The 27,546-nt window shown below is 39.2% G+C and overlaps 1 protein-coding gene across 1 annotated transcript in view; it reads right to left on the reverse strand.

The window, feature by feature from the left end:
• The window catches only part of LOC311302990 (uncharacterized protein), a gene marked incomplete at both ends in the record, with an annotated part of 79,445 nt that overhangs the window by 35,262 nt on the left and 16,637 nt on the right, over positions 1-27,546 (reverse strand). The window contains 9 exons of the mRNA XM_084429193.1: positions 268-441; positions 623-796; positions 1,285-1,512; positions 1,735-1,955; positions 2,192-2,612; positions 12,384-12,557; positions 19,581-19,751; positions 20,176-21,925; positions 22,204-22,411. Of these exons, the coding sequence (XP_084285319.1) occupies positions 268-441; positions 623-796; positions 1,285-1,512; positions 1,735-1,955; positions 2,192-2,612; positions 12,384-12,557; positions 19,581-19,751; positions 20,176-21,925; positions 22,204-22,411 (3,521 nt within the window). The remainder of the gene's footprint in view (positions 1-267; positions 442-622; positions 797-1,284; positions 1,513-1,734; positions 1,956-2,191; positions 2,613-12,383; positions 12,558-19,580; positions 19,752-20,175; positions 21,926-22,203; positions 22,412-27,546) is intronic.

The raw sequence follows: 27,546 nt of genomic DNA on the forward strand, positions 1-27,546 counted from the left end.
AGGGTCACACGTTTGCTGAAGCCTATCCCAACATCTCACAGGCACCCCAATGTATTTGGCATACTTTGACATATTTTTAGCATAAAACATCTTGTCACTTTCCTCATATATATCTGTCATTCACAATTAAATTATGATTTTTCAGTGCTTTAGTTACACACTGAATACCCAGAAAGAGCAATCCTTGTCTCCATGTTTGTTTGTATATGTAAATACATTTGTGGTATTCTGCAAAAAAGAAAAGAAAATGAAATGATGAATACTGACTTTAGTTTCTCCAGTTTACACTGTGGATCCTTCAGTAGAGTAGAGAGCAGCTTTACTCCTGACTCCCCTGGTTCATTGTAGTTAAGATTCAATGTCGTCAGGTGTGAGGGGTTTGATCTCAGAGCTAAGATCAGAGCAGCACAATCTTCCTCTCCAATATTGCAGTCGTACAGCCTGCAAAAAGCCTTTTGTCACTCCTGAACGATTCTTATCGATTCTCATCATTCCAGAGTGATGAATAAAAACAAATTAATAAATATTTATAAACAGTTGTTGAAGTTAAAACATATATGTGGCTGTATGCCTCTGACATATATAAAGTGATCAGAACATTTATCAAACCATCTGAACTAACATTAATTTCATCAATTTACAACGTGGATCCCCCAGTAGACCAGAGAGTTGCTTCATTCCTGAACATCCTGGTTTATTCAAGTTCAGATTAAGTTCTCTTAGGTGTGAGGGGTTTGATCTTAGAGCTGAAGCCAGAGCAGTACAGCCTCCCTCTTCAATATTACAGCCCCACAGTCTGCAGAAAGGAAGATAACAGTTTGACACACTTATTTGACAATTATCCACACCACTTATGTGCCCTTGAGTATAAACTGTTTTCTTGTACATTAAATGGAACTCCAGGTATATATTAATTAAATGTATATTTGATACATCCTATAATCTGTCAGCTGCATCTCTGGAATATTGTTGATTACCACTGAAAATAATACTTGTCTCAGGTTATAGGAACAAATAAAACATTTGATATGTTTATGTGATGTCACGGCTTGCAGGGAGTTGAGGAGGCAAGGATCTAATCACAGACCTTATAGAAATCACACAGGAATAAAAAATAAGACAACTCAAAAGGAAAAGAAACCACAAAAGCTTAGTAATAAAACTAAAACAAACCACTGACAAAAAGGAACTGAAATACAGGTCTATGAATACGAAGGGATAGTGAGAACTAAACTCGAAACAGTTGAGAACTATTTAGAAACCAATAGGGAAAAATGACCCAACTGGCTGAGGTGGCTGAGCACCATGCCCCTGTGTTCGCACAACTGCTCTTGTGACTGGGCCAGTATTAGCGAGCCGTCGAAATAGTTGAGGATGTGAATGCCATGTTCTCTGAGGAGAACAAGGGCCACCTCCTCATCTTTCGTGAAGACGCGGGGAGACAGGGCCAGCCCAAAGGGTAGGACTTTGTACTGATATGCTCGAACCTTGAACGCAAAGCATAGAAAAGGCCTGTGTCGAGGGGAGAATCGAGATATGAAAGTATGCTTTAGGTCGGTCGCTGCAAACTAATATTGGTGTTGCATCTGAAAATGTGTTTCTGCCAGAAAGACTCGTGAGAATTAATGCTGTAGCATAGACATTTATTAATGAGCTCAGCAAGCAATCAAATTCTTTGGCGGAGGCCCCGTTCATGACTCGAATTCCAGGGGTATTGAATCAGCGACTGCTGACTGAAGATGAAGGCAGGGGCGCCGCTCACCCCCCGAGGCGATGAAGGGGGCCATCTGGTGGTGGTGGGGTGGATGGAAGGGAGGGCGTCTTGAAGACTTCAGGTTGGAGAGGAGAGCCCATTTAGTGATGTTGGGGATGGTGATGGTGGACACCTGGGTGGTCGTGATGGGGGGGATGGAGGAGAAGATCCGTCTTAGTGGTGGTGGGGAGGAAGGTGGTGGCTGGAGCAACAGCATCTGCGGACTCAGATATGAGTAAGTGCTGCCCTTTTATGCTACAGCAAGAAAATGAATGGGTAGTTGAAGAGGCAATTAGTGACGTAAATGATTGAGTCTTCCTGGCAGAACTTGCGCTAGCTTTATTTCTGAGTCAACATTTGGAACAGTGGCTGGTCAAGGGCCCGGTTCAGAACTCACAGGTCCAAGATTGGCCGTAACCCACTGCTATTCTTGGGTACAATGAAGGAAGGGCTGTAAAACCCTGTCTTTGTAAAAACTGGAGGGACCAGCTTGATCGCATCCTTCGCCAGTAGGATCTCCACCCGTAAGACAGGAGCATCAGAGTTTCGCACAGAGGTAAACTGGACGCCCCTGAACTTAGGGGGATGACAAGTGACCTGAAACGCATAGCCGAGTCTGATGGATGGGCCAGCAGGATGGGCTGGGGAGCGTACTTGCAGTGGGGCAGTGATGGACCCGGCTCGGAGGGTTCCGTGGCGGCCCGACACGGGGTCTAAGTGTGCGGTGCAACACTTACATGGTTCCACGTCTGGGCAAAGGGAGCATGAGAAGGCTTGGTTGCGTCCTCGAACCGCCCACTGCTGCCCACTGGCGACAGACAAGATTCTTCTCCCGGCCCTCCTCCGGGCGAGGGAGGACCTGATGGCCATCAGAAGAGGAGCTAGATCGAGGAATAGACAGGGGGACTCCACCTCGTCTGAGGTAGTCGAGTCTCGACCACAACACTGAGATCGTCATCTCCCTGCAGTGGGTACATGACTCATCCACAAAAGCCACCTCAGTAACCTCAATAACATCTTTTTATTTATTTTGTCCTTACATTCTTTCTTGTGGTACCCTCTCAGTGACATACCTGACTGAAAGGCTCATTATGCGGGTCATTGTCTTCTCAGGTGTGAATCACAGCATTGTTCATGATCATTCACGCCCCCACGCATATTTCCTTTCTAAACAAAAAGTGTTTTTTACAAAATTTAAATCAATGTATTGTTTTATATGAATGAGTAGGCAGGATGATTTTTCATCGATTTGAAGCAAAAACTCTAGGCGACAACATCCATTAGTCAAAAGTCTTGTTGACAAGTGTTTATTTTGGCAGCCATTTTTAATTTAGTCCAAATCTTCATCTTTGGATGAAAATGCTTATTAGTCTTAGTCACATTTTTGTCACTCATAGTTTTTGTCTAATTTTGTCTACGAAAAGTCATTGCATTTTTTGTCAACTTTTAGTCATTACTTTTAGTCAAACTGCAGTTACCGACATTAATTTTGGTAGCTATTTCATATGTGGTCTTTAGACAAAAAAAATGTCATTATAATTTTTCTCTCTAGGCCAATTCAATTAAGCTTATGAGAAATGTGAATCAAGGTAACAGGCTGTATTGGCATTGCACTCTTTAGCAGTAGCAATTGTGCAATTCTACATATTCCTTTTCCTTAGTTTAGTGACTAAGGTGTGTTACTTGGTGTCAGGTGACTTGAATCAGGTGTGTTAGGTAAGGGAGACATGAAAAATGTGCAGTGGTGAGGGGTCGCCAGGACAGGTTAGATAACCACTGCCCTACAGGATGCAAACCCCTTAGTAGAATGAGCCCTAATGCCAAGAGTCGAAGCTTGATCACACGTCTCATTGGCTAGAGCAAAAGCATCCCTCACCCAAAGCCTCCCGGTTTCGCCCCCCCATAACAACTGAACAGCTGCTCTGACAAATGCCAAATGACGACGCATTTGTCGACTAGCCCCTCAAGGACCAGGGCTAAGTCCCAAGAGGGAACATTCACTCTGACGGGTTATCTCAGTCGCCTAGCTCCACAAATGAAGCGGGCGATCAGAGGGTGTTCCCCACTGAAACCCCATCAATTTGAGTATGGCAGGCTGAAATGGCGGCCACAAATTCTCTGAGAGTAGCTGGACATTTGCCTGCTGACAGCTTTTTCTGCAGAAACTCCAGCACTGAAACAATCTGGCAGTGGACTGGGTCTGCATTATGTATAATACACCACCTTTTAAAGATATGCCACTTAAGGGTGTACATGCTTCAGGTGGAGGGAGCCCTATCACATCCGCTGGAAGTCCAGCGCTCAGAAAAGCGCATGTTAGAACAGCGCATCAGCACGCAAATTAAATGTTTAACCGGCAAGTAATGAACTTTTGTGTATTTCTGTGTCCTGTGAGTGTAACTACCTCTGCATTAACATGTGAATGTATGTTGCGTTGTACAGTATGTTGAGACTGAGGTGCCAGAAATGAACTGATAGACTGCACTGTAGCACGATACTACAATATTTCTTCAAAAGCAGATCGTGGAGACATTTTAATCGTCCACGATCAAAAATCATAATATCAAACAACCCTACTTCAGGGTCAGAAATACAGCCATCATTTCGAGGCAATTGATATGCCAAGTGTCTGTCATTAGCATCCTGCCACTATAACGAGCACCTAGAATGGGACCTAAAGTGAGGAACTGGGGCCACATAGAAAGGGTACGAAGCCAGCAGCATGTAACCCTTACCATAAAAATGGATTTTAGAAAGTGCACGAAGCACTCAGCGTGTTCGCTTATCATACACATGAATTTTAGAAAGGTCATGAAGCCCTCTGCTTGCCCCTGGGGATTGGCCCTCAGACGAAATCCTCTGGCTCTGAGCCACAGTTGAAATGGTCTCATGTGCAGAAGGCCCAAAGTTATCACCATGGATACAACTGCTTATGGCCTAAAACTATTTGAAAGTGATGGAAAGTAATTTCCTGACTAGCCTAATATCGCTCAGGTTGCTTAACCATCTGGGGTCTAAGGTGTTTTTGGGGTCCTTGAGATGTTCTGACATGCCCTGACATTTGTGCTTTTTTCAGGTGCTTATAAACATATTAATGGCAAATGTGTCATTATACTTTATTCAGCACAAACAGGGCTACCATAATATGTGAGCAATATGTATGTACATGTTTGTATTTTAGAGAGATTAATGTTTATGCATGGTTATTGAAAAAAATTAAAATTTAAGTTTCTGAAATAAGGCCATAAAACACATACTAAATATGTGTCCACAATACTTTTGACTAATGGATGTTGTCGCCTAGAGTTTTTGCTTCAAAATGATCTGAAAATCATCCTGCCTAATCATTCACATAAAACAATACATTGAATACAATTTTGTAAGACTTTTTGTTTGGAAAGGCAATATGCGTGGTGGCGTGAATGATCATGAATAATGCTGTGATTCACACCTGAGAAGACAATGAACTGCATAATGAGCCTTTCAGTCAGATATATCACTGAGAGGGTACCACAAAAAAGAACGCGAGGGCAAAAGAAATATATATATATATATATATATATATATATATATATATATATATATATATATATATATAAATGAAAGTCAAAAGCACATTTTTAGTACATAGTCATTAGGGGTGGAACGGTACACAGAAGTCACGGTTTGGTTCATACCTCGGTTCAGACATCACGGTTCGGTACAATGGAGGGAAAAGCAAAACAAAAATGCAGAAGGCTTGTGCATGTCTCAGGCTGTACCACCAAAGGAAAATAAATTACTTAAGCCTTGTATTTTTTAAATAAGTTTTATTAATAAAGTAAAGGCATAGAACCAGTTTATTTGTAGTGCACTGACAATAGTTTTATATAATTAGTTTATTAATTAAATTAATAAAAAGACAAAAAGACCTTGAGATATGTTTGGTAAGTGTACCTGAATGAATTTAAAATTAATTTGCTACATTTCAGATTAATATATTTGTTTTCCTTAAAATTTTAATTAACAGTAACTTAAACATTTTGCAGTTTGAATGATGTCCTGTAAAAACAAAATGACGGATTATGTTTTTATGTTTCCACTGTTCGATCGCGCCCGCGCCTCACACACACATGCACACAAATATAAGTAAACACTTTGCGACTTTTCGATCGCGCCCGCCAAAGACACATGAAGAATAAGATTTCCCACATGAACGAGTTAATTGTCATGAAGGTCCTTGAAGAAGGGGACAGACCATCACTGAGATCCCCCTTCTGGCCACAGGACAAAAATCTGCTCTAACTTCGAGCGCTTGCTCTTTCTCCTGTGGCCATTGTAGCTGTAATCTGGGGCCCGTTCTTCGTACGTCGCTAACTCACTTAGCTGGATTTGATTGTTGGCGATTTGGCATGATCTTGGATTGTTTGGTTCTTTGATGCTCATCCTGGACTTGCTGTCATAGCAACAGGTGTGCAAGCTTAAACCTGCTCGAGAGCAGGCTTATTTCATGTTAACAGGATTAGACTGCGGCTTTATAAGCGGAGCTGAAACGGGAAGTCCAGCGCAGCGCGATAGTACACTTTCTGAGATATATATTTTTTCTCATGACTCGTGAGATTGTCGTTTACATTTTTCATTTGTTGGAAATGCACATTTATTTTCGACTTGTCGGAGTCAGGCTTTAACTACAGCACAAACTGTTTGCATTGCCCTAAGATTATTTGCGAGTGGCTCTTTCCTTTACACTATTGGAGATGCGGAGAACTTGATGGAAAGTGCTGTCTGTCGTGTCATTCGGAGTTTACCTGGCGCTTTTAGGTTTAAAAAAACAGTTTTAGGTTTTTTTGTGGCATTTCCAAGCCACTTAAGACCCAATGTTGTAAAGCAGTTTTTTTTTTAAGCAGTTTTTTTTTTTTTTTAGGCTATTATAATTTTTTATGAAGATCATGCAATCATGACCATGACGATTACAGTATGTGTCACTCATGCTTCACTAACGTGATTGGTACCATAGACTATAGGCTAGACCATAGACTGCCATCAAGGCCTCAATGAAGGGGATTATGTGAACAAAGGGGGTTCACAATGTAAATGTGCAGCCCAGTTACTATTGTGATTCTTAATATTCCAGATTAGTAATAATATATCAAATTTAAAAAAGGCAGTTGACTAAAATCTTCCATATAACAAATGTGAAAGCAAAATGGCCAGGATCTGTGCATGACTTAAGAATTTTCAGAGATTCACATTTATGCACATTATTTGAAAGTGGTAAGGAAAGTTCCACAATTAAATATCAAGCTCAGTGAGCTTCAAGTGTATTACATACACTTATGCTAATCCTAACAGAACTGCATTTTTTCATAGGTGATTATGACATGTTCCTGCCTGCAGACAGGTGTTTTATGACCCCATTCCCTGACCCAAACCAGTTACAATGCAGCTCTAGCCAGGACAAGGGCACACAATGAAATGAACTTTGGCTAACTAAAGGGAAGATTTCAGTGTCTGAAAAGTCTGAGGGTTGCACACCTGACAGGGCCTGTGACATTGTTGCATGTGCCATATTACACAACATTGCCAAAAAAAAAAACACTTTTCACTAAGGCACTTTTATTAAATGTTTAATAAAAGACAAATATGCTTAGTTCCTTGAGTTTTATTTCAATTGTTCTTTGTAAAGAAAAGCCAGTGGTCAAGTGCCTGCAACAAGAGATATTAGACACATGCCTCATGCAACAAATAAAAAGGAAAAGTTGGCTATACACTGCCCACCTGTAGGCCTATGTCTCCTCTGTCTGTGCAGACTCTTCTGTAGGCCTTTCTGTAGATGTGGAATCCTGCAACTTATATTGCAGCCATAAAGCATACAAGTATAAATTAAGTAAAGTTATTTATGCACTTGCAGGTAGGCTAGTTCCTCCATATGACAGTTATCTGAGAGGATTTATTCACTGTCCAGTGCAATGGAAACAAATGGACATTACAAAGTCTTATACTTTCTTTCCTTTGGAAAGTTAGAAAATGTCCACTTACTGCACATATTTCAGCCACCACTTTCTTGGGAACAGTGTTGGTGTATTATGTAAAAGTGCACAAAAGAGGAAAACACAATGTCATTACAATGAACTACACTCTGGAAAAATGTGATCAATAACTCATGGCAAAATATTTTTACATTAACATAAGTTTATCGGTTTTCACTTTCACAAGTCAAAGCAATTTATCATTACTCAAGATTTAACAGTTGAAATGACTATACGGCCTTAATTTAATGCAGCAAAAAATATTTTACAGTGTAGGCTACTAAGATCTTTTCTTTCTTTTTTTCAGCCTTTTTCTTGGTTGCTTTTATAAACAGACAACCATTTATTTAACAGTGCCTTTTATAAAAGAGACTATAATATAACAAAAAATTACCATTATGTAGAATATTTTTGTACTTCACTTTTATTTGTTCCCATGTTCTAGTGTGGTGACTCTGGCATTACAATGAACAAAGTAATTATGCAATTATTAAAATACAAATATATAGGGTAATAAGTGATAAAAACATTTAACATGGCCATTTCTAACGGATTTAAATTGTCTGCTACTTTTGCCAGCCCTCTCTCCTGGCTTTTGCAGACTTTGAGGTGTTCCCTGGCGTTTTGATTAAACATTAAGATTCCGAATAAACTTCAAATATTAGTTCTTGCTCTGCTGAGGAGAAAAACTGAGCCCGCTCTTAGGTCATGCTGAACAGCCAATGGCAGCGTTGCTGATCAATGTTTCTACTATCGAGCCAGATCATGATTAGCACAGTGATATCATCTTGGATGTGTAATTTGATCTCGGATGTTTTAGGCAACGTATGAAGAACGGGCCCCTGGGCACTGTATGAGTGACCACCTTGAGTAACACTCAAAGGTGGAGTTCTCAAAGTTCATTTCCAGATGGCTATTTTGCAGATGTGAGATCCGAGCCACTAGATTCTTTATTGACAAGTGAACCTGTGTATTCAGTTGGCTCTGAAGAAGCACCAAGGTGCACTTGACTCACTATATGCGAGACGAGTGTGAAACACTTTAATGTACACTCATAATAAAAACAAAATATTGTTTTTTGTAAAATAAAGAAAATAAACATGATGTGCGTTCTGCCGTCTCTCTCAGTGTGAAGTTCAGTCTGAAAAGTCAGCAAATGTTTGCCACAGAGACTTAAGACATATGTCTTTACAAAGCTTGATTTTTAAATTATGTAAATCATATAAAAAACAAATATTTTCTGTTTAAGTAATCCGTATGAAAGCAACGAGAGATACAGTTTCTCAAGCGCGTGCTCATTAGCTCCAATGTGACCACACCCACGCGGGCAAAAGCAATTCACATGCAAATCGTCCACGTGAAGGACCGCAGACCTCATCAGTCCTCTGATTTTCATCGAATTTGGAAGACACGTTGTGATGTGCTGTTTACCTTGGATTTACCTCAGAATAATTAGAAGAACGTGATTTGAAGATGAAAAATATTTGAAAAAGGAACATGAAGATTCACGCCTCCTCGCATAGAGCTTTCCTAAACAAAATTTGTCTTACAAATTTTAAATCAATATATTGTTTTATCTGAATGAGTAGGCAGTAGGCTTGGCGCGATAGTCGGTGTTACCGGTGTTACACGGTGTTCAGTCGCAACACCGGTTTCATCACTTGCCCACCGCAGCACCGCAAAACATTTTTTTTAAAGCAATTACGCAGTATCCGTATTTTCTGTCACCCGTTGACTTGCGTTGTATGATCATGCTCAACCATTCAATCGTGACAAAACAAGAGACCGCGCTGTAAGTCCTAACTATTACACACGCACACATACATACATACACACACACACACGAAAAAGACGCGCGTCAGTATCGAGTTCTCTTTTCGGCCTTGAACAAGGATTGGTATACCGGTAGCCTAATAATCATGAATGCACTCTCTTGTGTGCATGAATGAATCTTTTAACACATCTCCGGCGAACTTTTCACGCAAAAGAAAAACTCTTCATAAAGCGCAGTGAAATTCATGTGGAGTTTCCTGTTGGAACGAGGTTGTTCGTTAAATTCACACGAGCTCTAAACGAATGCGAGACTGCTGCGATTAGTCAAAATGTATTAATGAAACAAAATCAGAGGGAATAGTTTCTTTAATGTATTTTTTTAAAATGTTTTACCGGTTTTACCGGTTGGCCGTTCACACGGCTTTCATAGTTTACAGTTAGGCTAGTGCGGAGACCAGAGCCGGGTTTCCCGATAACGATGCATCTAAGCTCTTAAGAGCGTTCTCTATGTGCAAGGTTACTCGTCACACGCCGCAATTCCACGCGCGTTTCCCAAAAATGCACTTAACATGAGAGAGAACGCGTTCGTGCTACTTAAGAGTCGCTGTCCATTCGCGAAGTGCTGAAACGTAACCTTACATGTTATTCTTATTCTTTTTAATAAACGTTTTATGTTTATTATAAGCGTTTGCGTTTTTCAAGAATAATAACGAACCCACCATTCAAACACTGTGGTTGAATCCGAAATCGCGCCCTATACCCTCAAATAGGGCGTTATTGTTCTCAACATGATCTCAAGCAGTGAAAAATAGAGGACACTGACAATGCGCTGAAAGACAGGACCGAGCAGGTAATATTTAATATGAAACAAAGTCTCAACTTTCAAATTTGGTCAGTCAAACAAATATAAAATAGGCCTACCGTTTTTTGGCTCTTTAATGTGTCGTGACAGTTTGCCTCAGTTTCAATTTCAAATCCACCGAAGTTAACCAATAACTCTTCTGACTGCTTTGTCGCACAAAAATGGTGGAATTTGATTGGTCAGATCGCATGTCAATCAAACTCAATACGAATGATGAATTGACGCCATGTAAAAAAAAAAATTACATCACACTACACCCCCCACCCCCACGATGAAATCGGTAATACCGGTGTTGTCACAAGTCGATTAACCGGTGGGAGAATATTATCACCGTCACATCTCTAGTAGGCAGGATGATTTTCAAATAGTTCATCTAGTACTTGAGATGCATGCCCGGTCGGTCAGCCCCTGTAACGCTAGGTTCACACCGGACGCCGAAGCGATGCGGAAGCGGCGCGGAACGGTAAATCACGCGCGGTCCGGCGCCTGCTTGTTCACACCAGACACGTATTCTCCGCGGCGGTCGACAAGCGCTTCTGCTCAGTTGTTGTTTATTCAGAGCTGTTTTTTACATCATGGGTAAGTAAATAACCTCATAAAATGAATACACCATTTTTCTGTAACCAAGAAGTTTGTACACTCCCGTTGCTCTGTGTGTGCATGTGCGTGCGTGTATGTTGTGTTTTTTCTTTGTTTGTTTTCATCTTTCTAGTCTGTTTAGATACACAAATGTGATCGCATTTGTCACTCGCGGTATTTTCATTTGAAAATTGCTTATATTTTGACAATTGACCGGATTGTCTCGTGTTTCTTGTTGTGACTTCCTGCCAGAATGGACGCGGATCACTCGCGGCTCGCGCAAAAAATAGACGCTCCGCGTCTGGTGTGAACGACACCATAGGTTAACATGGGCGGCGAAAGGAAGCGGCCTCCGTTCCGCGCGGCTTCCGCGTCGCTTCGGCGTCTGGTGTGAACCTAGCGTAATGAGCTAGATGCCACATATGTTGTGATCCCCTCTTTGTAATCCCATATGTATACACTTCCACAGTACGGTTTCCCTGTCGGTAAACATCTGTCTTTCCCTGGGCAGATTCCTTTCTATGGGGCAGAAGAGTCTGTGTCTCTGTGTCTGTAGTGGTTCCATCCCTGTCTAGGCAGACCTACTGTAAAGATCTTTCATATGTAGCACTGCCCCACAGGTCAGTCCATATGTGCATTTCCACATGCTCCTCCCTGAGTTTCGTCCGTTTTCCATCTGGACTCGACACGCTTCCTCAGTGTTTCCCCAACCAGTCGAGGTTGAATTGGGTAAAACAGAAAGCAACAGCAGCTATGAACTTTCCCTTGGTTGTGACCCTTTCCATAGGGACCCCATAACGTCAGTATCAATGTAATGTCAAATTTGACTGACTGAAAGGGAACGTCTCGCTTACTCTTGAAACCCTCACTCCCTGAAGACGTTACGCCCCTCCTGCCACAACCCTGTACCAACTGCTGAATGCTGGGATCCCATCTCGACTCTTAAGCAAAAACCTGAATAAGTGAGATGCCGGCCAGCTTATATATACCCGTATGTCTGGGGCAGTGGTTTGGCTCACTCATCAATCTTCATTGGCCCGTTTTCTTACTACCTGAAGGTGATTGAGCTCCCAAGTGAGACCCCATAACTTTGTAACATCTCTGTTCCCTCCTTCAGGGAACGAGGGTAACAAGAGTAACTGAGATGATCCTCTAAAGAGACATGGTGATAAATTCAATTGAAATGCTTTTGCATTCCCAAAGAAACTTGAATTGCATGTTTTAAAAATGCAGTGATATTAGGTTTTTCTAACAACCCACAAACATCTTTGTCTGTGACACCCCCCAAAAATCAGAAGCTTAATATTTGCAAAACTTTTTTTTACTTATTAAAGCGTTTGTGTTGACAGAATTGTATAATCTTTGTTTCTGTTATTCGATAACATGCCAAAGAAAAATGACCACTTACTGCAGTTTCTCAAGTTTACAGTGTGGATCCTTCAGTACAACAGAAAGAAGCTTCGCTCCTGTGTCTCCTGGTTTGTTCCAGTTAAGATCCAGTTCTTTCAGGTGTGAGGGGTTTAATCTTAGAGCTGAAGCCAGAGCATAACAACCCTCCTCTTTAATTAGGCACCCAGAAAGCCTGCAGAGAAAAATAGTAACAATTCTTTGCTATTCATAACTAGACTTCTTACAAAAAGAACAAAAAAAAAAAAAACACTATCACACACAATCAGCAGGAAATTAGTGAGAGATTAGTCTCACTTCTGAGAAATTAGTGTAAGGATTCTCACATGTGGCACCAAAATATATTTTTTTGCCCTTTGATCACATTATCTAAGGCGTGGATCCCAACCTTGGTCATGGAGAACCCTCAACCTTGCACATTCTCCCTAATCAAACATACCTGATTTAACTCGTTAGTAGAGATTTAAAGACCTGAAATGGTAACGAGTAATCAAACAAATTACCGTTTCCCCCATTACAACGCCGTTACTGTTACTGACGATAAAATGCATCATTACTATAATTGAGCTCACTGAAGCGGTTTTCATCCGACTAGGCTCTCTCTCAGCCATAGGACCTGCAAAGTTTTTTGTTTGGTTTGTGTGTGTTTATGAGGCGCCGGACTGGACAAAAGTGAGGTGAACGCCGCGAGAGCACTCGACAGTGCGCGAGAGAAACCGAGTTTGTCCAAGAGCGCGCTCGACAGTGCGCGAGAGAGACCGAGGGTGTCTGAGCATTATATAGTTTGTTTATAAATAAATTATACATATCAGCATTAGAATAATCTCTGTAGCCAATTGGTATCATCTGCAACGTTTTAATAAGTTTACATGGTTATAAAAAAATAAAAAAAATAAAATCAAATCAAAAATCAAATGAACGATCTGGGAAGGTTCTGTTTAGGTTATAAAAATAAAACCAAAAAATAACAGCGAATGTTCTGGGAACGTTCTCTTTAGGTTATAAAATAAAACCCAAAAATAACCTGCAGGGAATGTTCCCAGCAAACATTTTTTTGACCGGTTGTGAACACATGTGGCAAACATGCCTATAATTTGGCTTAAATAAACTCTGATGATGATGTTCTCTGTAGGTTATAAAAATAAAACTCCAAAATATTATATTTTATTTGTATTCATTATTTTTAGTACATTGTTCAGTATTATATTAAGAGCACTTCTTGTTAAACGGTTTACTTTTGTGAGGAAGAAAATACTTAAAGTCGGCTACAGTATGTCTACCAGTTGTTAAGTTGTGTGGAAGTTTAATCATTTTAATTTGCACACACAAAGAGTGTATGTATGTTTTTGTTTTGTTTTTATTCATTTTTGGTACATTTCTAATTATGCTTCTACATAAGAAGCATAATTTATTTTTAGACTTATTTGTTGGTCTGTGCAATAAATATTAAAATTTCTATACCATCTATTGTGTTTTATTGTTCCACTATACTAATGATAATATTTACAATAATATATTAAATTTAATAGGTGTCTCCCACATTGTCCCACATCAACATTAAAATAGTGTAGATTAGTATACAATGTTTTATAATAATAATGTATTCTATTTGGTGTCCATTTCATTCATTTAACATTTTTAATATTGGGGGCATCCAAGTCATTTGACATATTTGAACATTTTATTAAAAAGTAATGCAATAGTTGCTTTACCTGGTTATTAGTTACTTTCATAATGATGTAACTCAGTTACTAACTCAGTCACTATTTGTGAGAAGTAACTAGTGAAGGGCGTGGACTGGAATCCACTGCTGCTTCAATGTACAGTATATGTAATAAGTGATTATAATCAAGGTATTAATCAATATTTTCCCTTCTAAATATCAAATGAGAATGACTTTGTAGCAACACTGACTTGGCATCCGGCCAGATGTTCTGAATTGGCGACTCCTGATTTGCAAAATACAGCTCGTTTCCTCTTGAGTAAACAAAGAACTTTCTGTTTACGATCCCCTTGGGGCATGTTGACCAGCGGGGGCGCCGCTCGGGCTAGGGCCTCCCTGGCACATGACACATTTATAACAAGCCGAGCGTTGAGCAAAAGGGTCGACCTAGTCCCTTGATTCAAATCTCGCCAACTCACGGGACTCACATCCCGACCCTCCCCCGAAAGGGTGGGGGAAAGGACAAGAGTTCACAAAAGCAGCCTGAATTCTGAATGACACACACACACACACACACATACATACACACACACACACACACAAACATCCTTTGTGTTTAACTTAATATCCTTTCAATGTATGTAACTCAGACTTGTATCTGAACTTCCTGTATGTATGTGTGATTTAATGTTGATTTGATCATATAGTTATGATCTTCGAGTGTTCGGCTCTTACATGTATTTTTGAAGAATGTTCTCCCAGTAGAATCGCATCCCGTAATCCGATCTCATTGACCATTGGTCATAAAATTTTACCACCAAGCTCATCCAGCCCTATGCAAGAGAGACAACGGAAGCGCAACATTCCAACGCGACATTCTAACACACACACACACGCACATTGCCATATTTTGACTTCCACTAGTAAAATTTGATTTTACCAACTATGACAACTGTATAAAGAGGGTTCCGGGTGATTTGCATGTTCACCAGTGTGATATTAGAATAGTTGTGTTTTTGGATTACAGTAAGGTAATTTTAAAGTGCCTTTGTTCAACCAAAATAATGTATCTCTATGTTGCTATCTTTGTCAATATTCGTCCTTAGTATTGTTTTAATCCCCTTTGCACGACGAAGGAGATTTTTGATAAGAGACTGTGATAAACGTTATGGTTCTATGCGTTTTAATTCCCCGAGCATAATATTATATTTTGCTCCCTCGTGATTCCACACGAGGGTCGGGCAGCATTAACACACCAAGACAATCTTCCTGCTGCTGATTCGTCCTTCACGAAAAAGGAGGCGTACACGGGACACTGATAAAAAGTCCAAACCTTCTCTTATCTCCCTCTTCTTTCATCGATCGCTGTGACCTCCTCCTCTTCTTTCCTCCTCCAAAACTTTGGAAACCCAAGTCCGGAACGGCTTCGGCCTGCTTTTCTTTTCTTCTCTTTTATTTCTTTTTATAGTCTAGTTTAGTTTTCCTATTCGCCTCTGTTCATTCACGAGCTGAATGAACTTAGCCTGAATCATTCCCGGCAACTTCACCTCAAAGAAAGAGACTCTTTGAACCTCCCGCGCTCGCGCTCACATGGAAGACACAGCACGCGCACGCCTGCCCTCAGACGACTCACGCTGCTTTTAAAGACACACGCAGGACTCTGCCTTCCTTCCTCATACAAAGAGAACCATATGCAAGTATCGATTATTGAATTGAACTTCTAAATGTGATTTCTTTGTTGTCTCTTAAGGGTCACTGTCTGTGAATTTTGCCATAGCCTACTGCGATCTCTGATCGCAGATTTTTGCTTTCACTTCCGATCTCATCTCTTATCCCCCTCTCTCTCTCTCTCTCTCTCTCTCTCATCCTTTTCTGTCATTCATATCTTTCTCTAATTCTGATCATTTTATTCTCTCTCTCACTGTTATTCGTTGTCTTGTATTGTTTAACTGTATTTTATGTACATAGACATATAATCCGTGTGTAATGTGTAGTTTGATATATTCCTTAGTTCGATGTATTAGTCCAATTATTAAATTCCATATGTCCTTGACTGACTCTGTTTTAATTGCCCATGTTACGAAGTCACTGAAATGTCGATCTTAGCTATATGCTTTATCTTGATACGATTTAAGTAACCTAATCTTACAAACCCAGAGAGTTGTTTTCTTTCAAGGCCTGGAAGGGATACTCTTTCTTGTGTTTGTAAGAAGGATAATTTTCCTTGAGAGTTAAGCTAATCTTACGTTAATGTTTGCGGGACAAACAGATTGTTTGATAGCTAAATTAATTCCAGTAAAGTTATCCCATAACTTCGAGCTGAAATAAGACTATGTATTAATGACGAACCATAACCCGTTATGGTAATCATTCATATATCAATCTAGTTCAGCTGCGATAAATTAATATAACTGTAATATGCAAAATAATAATCATATTCATGATTATTAAAATTCCCTATAGATCATTTGAGCTAATATTAATATTAATGTACAACCAGTTGTTGCTACAACTTCTCTGGAGATTTTACTTTGTTATAGAAGTTACCAGTGTGATTACTGAAATGTAATGTTTCATGTATTCTTTAATGACTGTATTTGATATCTGAATGCAGTAACAGTGCTTGCTTATTTAGCCCGGCTTCCAGAAATGAAATAGGGACTTGTTTTGTGTTTGAGAAAGGTCTTTGATGTGTTAAAACATATAGGGGTCAATGAAGCCAATAGTTTAAGGGACCATTTCTTTGTTAAAGCCTTACTTTCCAGTTAGACTAAAGTGTTGCTCTCCTTGAGAGAAAGAACGCATTATCTTGATGTTTTGAGAAAACTACCCTGTTTATAGTTCTGAAAATCATCCTGCCTAATCATTCACATAAAACAATACATTGATTAAAATTTTGTAAGACACATTTTGTTTGGAAAGGCAATATGCGTGGGGGCGTGAATGATCATGAATAATGATGTGATTCACACCTGAGAAGACAATGACCCGCATAATGAGCCTTTCATTCAGGTGTGTCACTAAGAGGGTATACCACAAGAAAGAATGTGAGGACTTATTTAGTATGCATGCAAATTGTATAATATCCAAGGTAAACATTTCTAGTAACTATGTAGTTAATTCTCATACTGTATTTTCAGAAAGTTTTGGAATATATCCTCTCTCCAAATGTGTCACTAATAAAAAAACAATAATAAATAATTTAATGAGAAGGCTTATATTGACCTATTAAGATGTTGCTTACATTTCTTCTATTTTATTAAAAAGTTTTCACATGTAAATCAACAACAATTACAATTTTAACAATATTTCAAGTGTAATCTTTCTTTGTAAAAAGTATACATTTTATCATACGCATTTCAAAATTAAGGATTCATTAGTTTGAATATTGGAACCCACACTATAATAACATCTTAGTTGATAATTCAATATACCTGCTTTATTTTTGACAAAACATCCCATATTTTTTCTCATCTCAGTATAGCAGTATAGTTTGGTAAAAGCTAAACTAGTAGATGTGTTCATGTAAAAATAACATGTTTACTAATGTAAGTGCAAGTGTGAATGAACGGCACAGATGCACGCTGTTGTTTACTACCGCTGAAGTAAACATCTGTACCGTTCATTCATTCACACACAGACACGCGATTCATATTTAAGCAGTCTTTTTGCGGTTTACAGACACTATTGCATATCGCGATTAGAACAAAGCACTTAAGAATACAGAACTTACTATTCACAATCCTCAGCTGGATCCGTTGCTCCTCGAAGTGAAACTAAACCGCACTTCTGAGGTAAATTTCCCAGGATTATTCCTCACAGCGAAGCAAAATGACGTAATGTATATGAGTCTGATTAAACTTGATGTGTTTTATCGAGCTGATGTGGGCGTTGACACGTTTGCATGGATTGCCTCAGATCATTTGCGGTTGAATAGCGCGTGCTCTCCATGGGCTTGTTCACATTAGCAGATAATGAGCTGAAATCAGAACGACTGACATCTCTCTCTTTTTTTTTTTTAGATTACAAAAACTGAGAATATTATTTTTTTATATAAATTACTTTATTTAAAAGAAGAGAATTTAAGCTTTATGCCTGTGTGCCTGTGTGACTGAGTATTCGCTGAGTTACAGTTCATTTTCGGACACGCTTCAGAATGGACTTCACTGACAGAGAGAAGGCAGAACTCGCATCATGTTTATTTTTCTTTATTTGGCAAAAAGCACAACACTTTGTTTTTCTTGTGAGTATACACAAAAAAAAAATAGACACTTAACAAAATCGAATATGTATAACACTTATATGTAAGATCAAAATCAACAGAGTATTTTGAGTCTATTTTGCACTGATAAGAAAAAAAGCAAGCTCGTTGCGCCGGCGCGACAGCTGACCCCAGGGGTTTAAAGGGTTAGTTCACCCAAAAATGAAAATTCTGTCAGTAATTACTCACCCTCACCCTTGATTTCCACCAACTGCGGAACGGCTGCGGATCGGCTCCGCTGCGTGTCGGCTCCGTGCTCCGCTGTCCTTCAATACCCACCAGGTCCGGATTTGTTTTTCACGTATGATCGCGCGATATAAGTTCTGAATTGCTGCGGAGCTCTCCGGCATCCGGCAAAAATAGAAGCTCTGCGTATCTGCTCCAGAGGGCTGCGGATTGCCGGAGTCGGAACACAGCCATTCCGCAGTCAGTGAAAATACACACATTGACTTTAATGGAAACCTATTGACTCCGCCGCCGTTCCAGAGCGGATCCACAGCCGTTCCGCAGTTGGTGGAAATCAGGGGTCATGTTGTTCCAACCTCGTAAGACTTTCGTTCATCTTCGGAACACAAAGTAAGATATTTTTGATGAAATCTGAGAGCTGGATCACTCCTCCATAGGCTTCTATGGGATCGAAACTTGCAAACCCAGAAAGTTAGTAAAGACATCGTGAAAATAGTCCAAATGACTACAGTGGCTCAACCATAAGTTTATCAAGCGACGAGAATACTTTTTGTGTGCAAAAAAAACAACAAAAAATAACGACTTTATTCAACTATTCATTTTCGTCTGTGTGGGCCTGAATTAATTCACGTAGTGTAACAGCGCAGCGCGTCTGGGTTGTACGTCACCACGTAGGACAATTTTAACAATGTCTTTAATAACTTTTCTGGGCAGGCAAGTTTCGATCCCATAGAAGCCTATGGAGGAGTGAGACACCTCTCAGATTTCATCAAAAATATATTAATTCGTGTTCTGAAGATTAACGAAAGCCTTACTGTTCCCAAGGAAGTTATTACCTGTACAGTGCAGTAGTTCAAGTTTCACATTAACAGTTAACATGTTTTAAGATGCAGTCTTGAAAGCTTCATAAACGGCAACACTGCTTACATTTACGTTTTACATCTTATGAAGAATGTCAAACAATTCTTACAAATGATTATTTAACACCTTTATATTTGATCTCAAAATTAGGCCATAAATCCAAAAGTTTTATGTTCATGTTAACTGAAACCAGTAAAACTTAATGTGACTGCTATAATAAATCTTACTTTAATATCTCCAGTTTACATTGAGGATTCTTCAGTCCAGTAGAGAGTAGCTTCTGTCCTGAATCTTCAATGTTGTTGTTATTCAGGTTCAGCTCTCTCAGACGTGCAGAGGAGCTGAGAGCTGAGGCCAGTGCCAAACAACTTTTTTCTGTGAGACCACAGTCACTCAGACTAGGAAAAAAAATATTCATGCATTCAATAAAAAATGTAAGCAGTGCAAAATTGTGTAGATTCTTTCAAATAACCTATATAAATATACAAAGCAAATCATCCACCAACTGAATCCTTAAATTCATGTGTTCACATTTCACACAAGTATACATGTTTTCTGTGAAACGTGGAGATAAATACCATCTGTTCAGTCAAGAGACCATTCATGAAATGCATTTGTAACTGTGAAATGTACAACTTTGAATTATGCAATACACAATTTAGTTTAGTGTATAGTGCGTTATTTTGTTAATTACATATGTAAAAAACAAAAATGCCTGTAGTGCATATTCTCTTTATATTTCTACATTTAGATTTTAATGTCTTCTGTACTCTACCGTGTTTATCTATTGTACTTCATTATACAAAAAAAAGTAACACTCACTCTGCTTTTCTAGATGCTTTCAGTACTGGCAGTAGCTGTAAAAGACATTCCTCTGATTGATCATATTTACTTAGATTAAACTCCTCCAGCTCCTCATCTGAGTTTAGCAACACAAATACCAGAGCTGACCACTGACAAGGAGAGAGGAGAGCTCCAGACAGTCGGCTTGCACCTGTTTTGCTCAGGTATGCCTGAACTTCCTGTACTAATGAATGATCATTCAGTTCATTCAGACAGTGGAACAGATTTAAGCATTTCTCTGGAGAGGAATTCTCCCTGATCTTCATCTTAATGTACTCAACTATTTCCTTTTGGCTGGAGGAGATGCTTTCTGTCTGTGCCATCAGGCTTCGTAGAAGAGCCTGACTGGACACCGATGAGAGACCCAGAAGGAATCGGAGGAAAAGATCCAGGTGTCCACTTTCACTCTGTATGGCACGGTTCACTTCACTCTTTAGAAACTCAATTATTTTTGAGTTGTGCTCTTTGTTCCCAATAAAGGAAATGAACTTGAATAGGGCTGCAAGAAACTCCTGAAAGCTCAAGTGTACAAAGCTGTACACCTTCCCCAGGTACAATTCAAAGTCCTCTCTGAAGATCTGAGTGCAAATTCCTGAGTACACAGACGCTTCTCTGACATCAATGCCACATTCTCTCAAATCCTCCTCATAGAAGATCAGGTTCCCTTTTTCTAGTTGCTCAAAAGCTAGCTTTCCTAGTGACAGAATATTTTTCTGTGTCAGCTGAAAATCTACTTCACATGTCCCATCATACTTTTCAGTCTTCAGTTTGGTCTGAAAGATCAGGAAGTGAGTGAACATTTGAGTGAGAGTTTTGGGAATCTCTGCACTCTCTGCTTCACCCAACATTCTCTGTAGAACAGTGGCTGAAATCCAGCAGAACACTGGGATGTGACACATAATGTACAGACTTCTTGATGATTTCATGTGTGAGATGATTCTTTTTGCCAGACTCTGATCATGAATTTTCTTCTTGAAATAATCATCCTTCTGAGGGTCATTGAACCCTCGTACTTCTGTGACCTGGTCAACATAATCGGAAGGGATCTGATTGGTTGCTGCTGGTCGAGAAGTGATCCAGATGAGAGCAGAAGGAAGCAGATTTCCCTTGATGAGGTTGGTCAGCAGCACGTCCACTGAGGCTGATTCTGTCGCATGAAACAAGTTCTGATTTTTTGCGAAATCTAAAGGAAGTCGACATTCATCCAATCCATCAAATATGAACAAAATCTTGTAATCCTCATAGTCTGTTGGTCTCAGTTCTTTTGTATCTTTGAAAAAAAGATGAAGAAGCTCCATGAGACTGATGTTTGTCTCCTTCATCAAATTGAGCTCTCTGAATGGAAGTGGAAATATGTAGTGAACATCCTGATTATTGTTTCCTACTGCCCAGTCCAGAATAAACTTCTGTACAGAGACTGTTTTTCCAATTCCAGCAACTCCTTTAGTCAGCACAGTTCTGAAGGGTTTGTTTTGTCCAAGTGAGGCTTTAAAGATGTCATTACATTTTATTGGTGTTTCCTGTGTGTCTGGTCTCCTGGATGTTTTTTCAATCTGTCTTACCTCATGCTCATTATTGACTTCTCCAATCCCTCCTTCTGTGATGTAGAGCTCTGTGTAGATCTCATTAAGAAGTGTTGAGCTCACTTGATTGGAGATTCCTTCATTAATTCTCTGAAATTTTTCTTTAAGTCTTGACTTAAGTTTTTGTTGACATACAGGGGCACATTCTGAAAGAGCAAATAGCAATCAAAATGTATGTTCTTTTTCACAAATATATACAACTCAATATAAACTCATTCATAAAAAAGGAAAATCCTCAGTACAAATCTCAACTATTTTCATTAAACAAATATTTCATTAAACAAATATTACATTTCATATGCTTACGATATATTACTGGCAGAACACAAACATATGTACATAATTGCATGCCTTTTTCTAAATATTAATTTTGTTTTCTTGAGAGACCATTTAATACACTATGCATTTTCGAAAGAGCTCTTACTGGTTTGCAATGTGTTTGCGAGGTCGGGCTGATTCATCTCCCTCAACACGTGCAGTGTTATTTTCAGAATCCCCTCTTTGACTCGGTCCTGAGTTTCACTATCATCCTCCTGCTCTCTCTCAGAGCATGTTGGGTAATCTGGGCTCAGTAATCTCTTGAACCTCTTCAGCTCTTTCTTCATCAGAGAGATGATTTTGGGCTTAAGTTCCTGAAATCAGTGTAATCAGAGTGCATATTCAAAAACATGAATCTCCATTCAGTAACAGAGAGACTCAACAAAAGCATCAGTAAACAGTCACAAGTCAGAAGTTCACAAAAGTAACAAGTTAATTTGTGTTTAAATGAATAGCCTTCACACCAGGTATTAAAAAACTGTTAGATGAACGGTTAAGACCGTGTCATTTATATGTATCACTTAACTGTGTGAATGATAGACATTACTAAATAGTAGGATTTAACCACGGTCACACTAGACTTTGAGCATGCAAAACTTTTCGCATTCATATGTGTTTGTGGTCAGACGCATTCGGATGCATATGAATGGAAGTCAATAGAACGAAATGTGTAGTGTGACCTCCCCTTTAGGCTTGTTGCTACACCAAATTGTTATAAATTGAGCATAAGCCCACAGGTTTCATAAGTCTCATATCACCCTGTAGCCCAAGACTGGTTGCCCACTGAAGCTAAGCAGGGCTGAGCCTGGTTAGTACCTGGATGGGAGACCTCCTGAGAAAACCAGGTTGCTGCTGGAAGAGGTGTTAGTGAGGCCAGCAGAGGGTACTCACCCTGTGGTCTGTGTGGGTCCTAATTCCCCAGTATAGTGACGGGGACACTATACTGCCAAAAGAGCACCGTCCTTCGGATGAGACGTTAAACCGAGGTCCTGACTCTCTGTGGTCATTAAAAATCCCAGGATGTCCTTCGAAAAATAGTAGGGGTGTAACCCCGGCATCCTGGCCAAATTTGCCCCTTGGCCTCTGTCCATCATGGCCTCCTAATCATCCCCATATACTGATTGGCTTCATCACTGTCTCCTCTCCACCAGTAAGCTGGTGTGTGGTGGGTGTTCTGGCGCAATATGGCTGCCGTCGCATCATCCAAGTGGATGCTGCACATTGGTGGTGGTTGAGGAGATTCCCCCATCTATGTAAAGCGCTTTGAGGTCTCAGAAAAAGCGCTATATAAATGTAACGAATTATTATTATTATTATTATTATTATTATCACCTCACCAGATGATGAATTAATAAACCAAATTAAATAACGAATTAATAATTAATAACAAAAAAGACTATTTATCAAACACAATGTTCCCAGCAGATCGATGTCAAGTAGGCTATTTATTATCATGTCCCTTTATAACCTTGACACATCAAATGAATGCACTATCGCTGTGCACTATGCAAGTTCTCTTTCTAGCCCTCCACCTACCCAGCATCACCTGCCTAGATCTGCTTCAGGGGGTTTCCGTCTCTCTCCCTAGCAGCAACATGTTCCCTTTTATTTATGTTCTGACCATTAAGCAAAGTGGTCACCAACCTTTTCAAGCCCAAGATCCCTGACCTTGGCCTTAATGAAAGGCAAGATCTACGAATAGAAGAATAGATTGAAAAAGAGATTGTACTTCCAACGTGAGGCCTTTCATTTAGTATTTGAATTGTATTTGAATTAGGCTACATTAAATGCTTTGGTTATAAAGTTTAAAATTGATGCAACCAAGACAAATATTAATGTAACAACACTGTAACATTTGCAGTGAGCAGATCATATAAAGTTTCAAAAGTGCAAAAGTTCAAAAGGGACAATGTGTAGTTTTTTAGGTATTTTATTATCTAAAATCAATATTTTTATTCATAAATATGTCCTCAATGATGTACAAATACCTCTGTCAATGATCTGACTTATCCTCGTAAACGAAGAATTTATTATCTTTATATACATGGGACGGGTAGGTCCACGGAGGCTTCCATGTAGTTCCGCCATCTTGAAAAACTATAATAGCAGAGAGGGACAAAAAGTACTAGGCCAACGCATTTCCACAACGTGTTTTCGTTCAGAGCCAGCGTCACGTGACTGAAACCAGCAGAAGCGGAGGAGCAGAGCAGTGAGAGGCGCTTGTCACTGCCCCGGCAAGTTTAAAAGGCTGCACTGCACGGCTATTTATAATGGAGGACCATACATATGCTGAGTCACAGGATAAGGAGTCCTCATTGTCGAAAAAGTCCAAAATAGACTGTAAAAGGAAACGTGACCGGAGATTACAAAAAACAAGGGTTAATGTCGGGATAGCTTTTTCCAGGTGGAAAGAGCTAATGCAGCAGAAAGATTTCAAAAGAGACGCTGAAGTTGCCTCCTTTCTTCTCGACAGGTAAGTCAATGTTACGGTCTTGAAATAACAAACCTGTTCACCCGAAGGAAAACTCGATGAAGTGCTATTAGAAGACATCCTGTCATAGCTTTTTGGTACATAACGGCTACCGTAGATGCAACACGCATTTGATAAAGCGAGGCGCTGGAGAGCACTATTCGTTTGAATGCAAAATACAATTTCACCACTAGATGGGAGAAATTCCTACACAATGTCCCTTTAAGAGTAAAATGCTTATTCACTAAAACCAATAGCTGTAACACTTGCAGTGAGCAGATCATATACCGATACCGGTTGCCAATTTAGTTTTTCCGCTCATGTAAAAAAAGTGTTTCCCGTTTATGTCCGGTAGACCGGCGCGTCTCTAGAAAAAAGGTAGCACCACAACAATTATTTGCACTCGCAAATGAGCATATGTGACCAAAATGGTTGCAATTTCGAGCCTTGATAATGCGTTTTGTTTTGTTTTTTACATATTATTCTCTTCTTTTCTGGAGCTACTGGGACAGTGATAAAGATATACTACTCAACTACTACAATCGGCAGGTCGGCGACTACTGATTTAGTGTAGCAAGTTGGGAAGAGAGAAATATTAATTGTATTTAATTCTTATATGATGAACTTCCCAAAACTATTTTCCTATGAAGTAAAAGACTTTCGGTTTCATTTTGTATTAAATACTTATACGAGTGAGTCATGCAATGTTATTGTGGTTAGGAACTACAATTAAGGTGTTTCATCAAGTGGGACGCTTATCAGTGTTGCGCGCTACGCCTAAGGAGAGTGCGTGAGTACCGTCAGCCTCAGAATTGCAAATGAATGCTGGCGAGGCTAGACGCACTTGTTTTCTTCTCACTCTTCCCAGTTAATATTGTTTATAACGTGGGAAGAGGTTGGCGCAACGGATATTATTCTGATCAATTGTCCCATATTGTGTATGTATATATGATTTTTAGTAATGTTTTATTGTAGTAAATTTGGTATGATTATATTAGGACTGGTGGCTGTAATGGGTGTATGATTGATTGAATGAATTAATAGTTGCATTTGAGTGGTCAAATAAATTTTTTGTATATTTTGTATTGTAATTCACCTGCTCAGGGACTGCAGATGGAAACTAGCTTAGGCTAAATCTGGTGCAAGGCATCTTTAATTAATGTTTTTTGCACATTGTCCCTGTTGAAATAAATAAACAAACAAACAATATGTTTCCAGGGTCAATAAATACAGTCTTTTTGAAGCCATCCTGCTGTCTGCTGTGTGGAATTCTTTATGTACAGAACTGGATCTGCAACATTTGCAGAAGCAAGCAGTGTTGCCCACTATTTTCAAACGAAAGTAGCTAACGCCTTCCCTAAAAGTTGCTAAATGTCGCTAGATGATGTCACACGTCAATTAGCATATTCATGACGTCATCGCTTCGTACTTGCATTCTGCCTGCCTAATGTGTTTTCTCTCTAAATGAATGATCACATACTGTATATAATATAATATAATATAATATAATATAATATAATATAATATAATATAATATAATATAATATAATATAATATAATTGAATTGAATGTCAAATAAAGCTGTTCTCATTTCCTATGTTTTTTTTTTTTTTTTTTTTTTTTTTTTGGTCAGACAATAGAATGAGTAGCTATGATATAGATAATGATTACATTTTATATAGGCCTATGTGGAAAATTATCTGAATTGAGAGAGTTCGGGAATCGGATGAACTAAAGCTCTGTGATAGTGAGTATTACAAGTATTAAGCACAAGAAAAGAAAGGAAATTAAAATGGTCAAACTAAATTCTTTAAATATAAAACAAAAGAAAAGCAGAAAAGTTATAAGTTCATGGAAAAACACTACTCATTCACGTTTGTTAGCAGCCATGTGCTCAACAGATGAACGTGCTGCTGCTCCTCTTAGCATGACCTCGCACTGGCAGGACAGTAAAGGCAACATTTTGAGGTTACTGGTTTGTCCAAAAAGTCACTAGATTTATTGCTAGTCGCTTTTTTGAAAAAATGTCGCTAAAGGGGTCTGAAAAGTTGCTAAAAATAGCGACAAAGTTGCTAAGTTGGCAATACTGGAAGAAAGTCATACTTGCTCTGCAGCAGCAGCAACATTATCTCCAGCAGCAGCAACAACGTAGCAGATCTAGTCTGCCAAGACCAAACCTATGTACATTTCATTTTTACTAATAAAATGTTTTAAATTATTAAAACGAGAGTTGTCATGACTGAACTGTATGCAGTACATACCATTTTATGTTGAAAGTTTGAAAGTTACACCGTCCAAAACTATAAAATATAATAACAGCCAGCGATATATTAAAAAAGTTGTGTATGTAGTACATCCTAGTTATTTTCATACATATAGTATACTCACATAAAGCAATACTATATAGCAAATCTCTGCTGCATATGCTTACAGATGATGGATGCTGCCTTTAACTTCAAATAGTCTAAAGCCCTATTTTGACAGTAATTGTTTCTCATGCATACATCTGCATGGCACCTCAGTGATAAAACTCATGCTTTCAGATGTACTACTTGTTTCACATACTGTTTTCATACTGCGGTGGAAACAAGCTTCCACAGTGGCCTAAAGAGCAGGATGGAGTAATAATTATAAGCTTAACTCCCTGGGGTCGGCAATCACGCCGGTGTGATCTGCTCGCTTTTTTTCTTATCAGTGCAAAAGTACTCTTGAAAAATACTCAAATTTTGATCTTACATACAAGTGTTATACATCATTCGATCCTGTTAAGTGTCTATTATTTTTGTGTATACTCACAATAAAAACAAAGTGTTGTGCTTTTTGCCAAATAAAGAAAAATAAACATGATGCGAGTTCTGCCTTCGCTCTGTCAGTGAAGTCCATTATGAAACGCGTCCGAAAATGAACTATATCTCAGCGAATACTCAGTCAAACAGGCATTCAGACACAGGCATGAAGCTTGAATTCTCTTCTTTTAAA

The sequence above is a fragment of the Rutilus rutilus genome (genome assembly GCF_951802725.1).
Source record: "Rutilus rutilus genome assembly, chromosome: 13".
Taxonomy (NCBI): Eukaryota; Metazoa; Chordata; class Actinopteri; order Cypriniformes; family Leuciscidae; genus Rutilus; species Rutilus rutilus.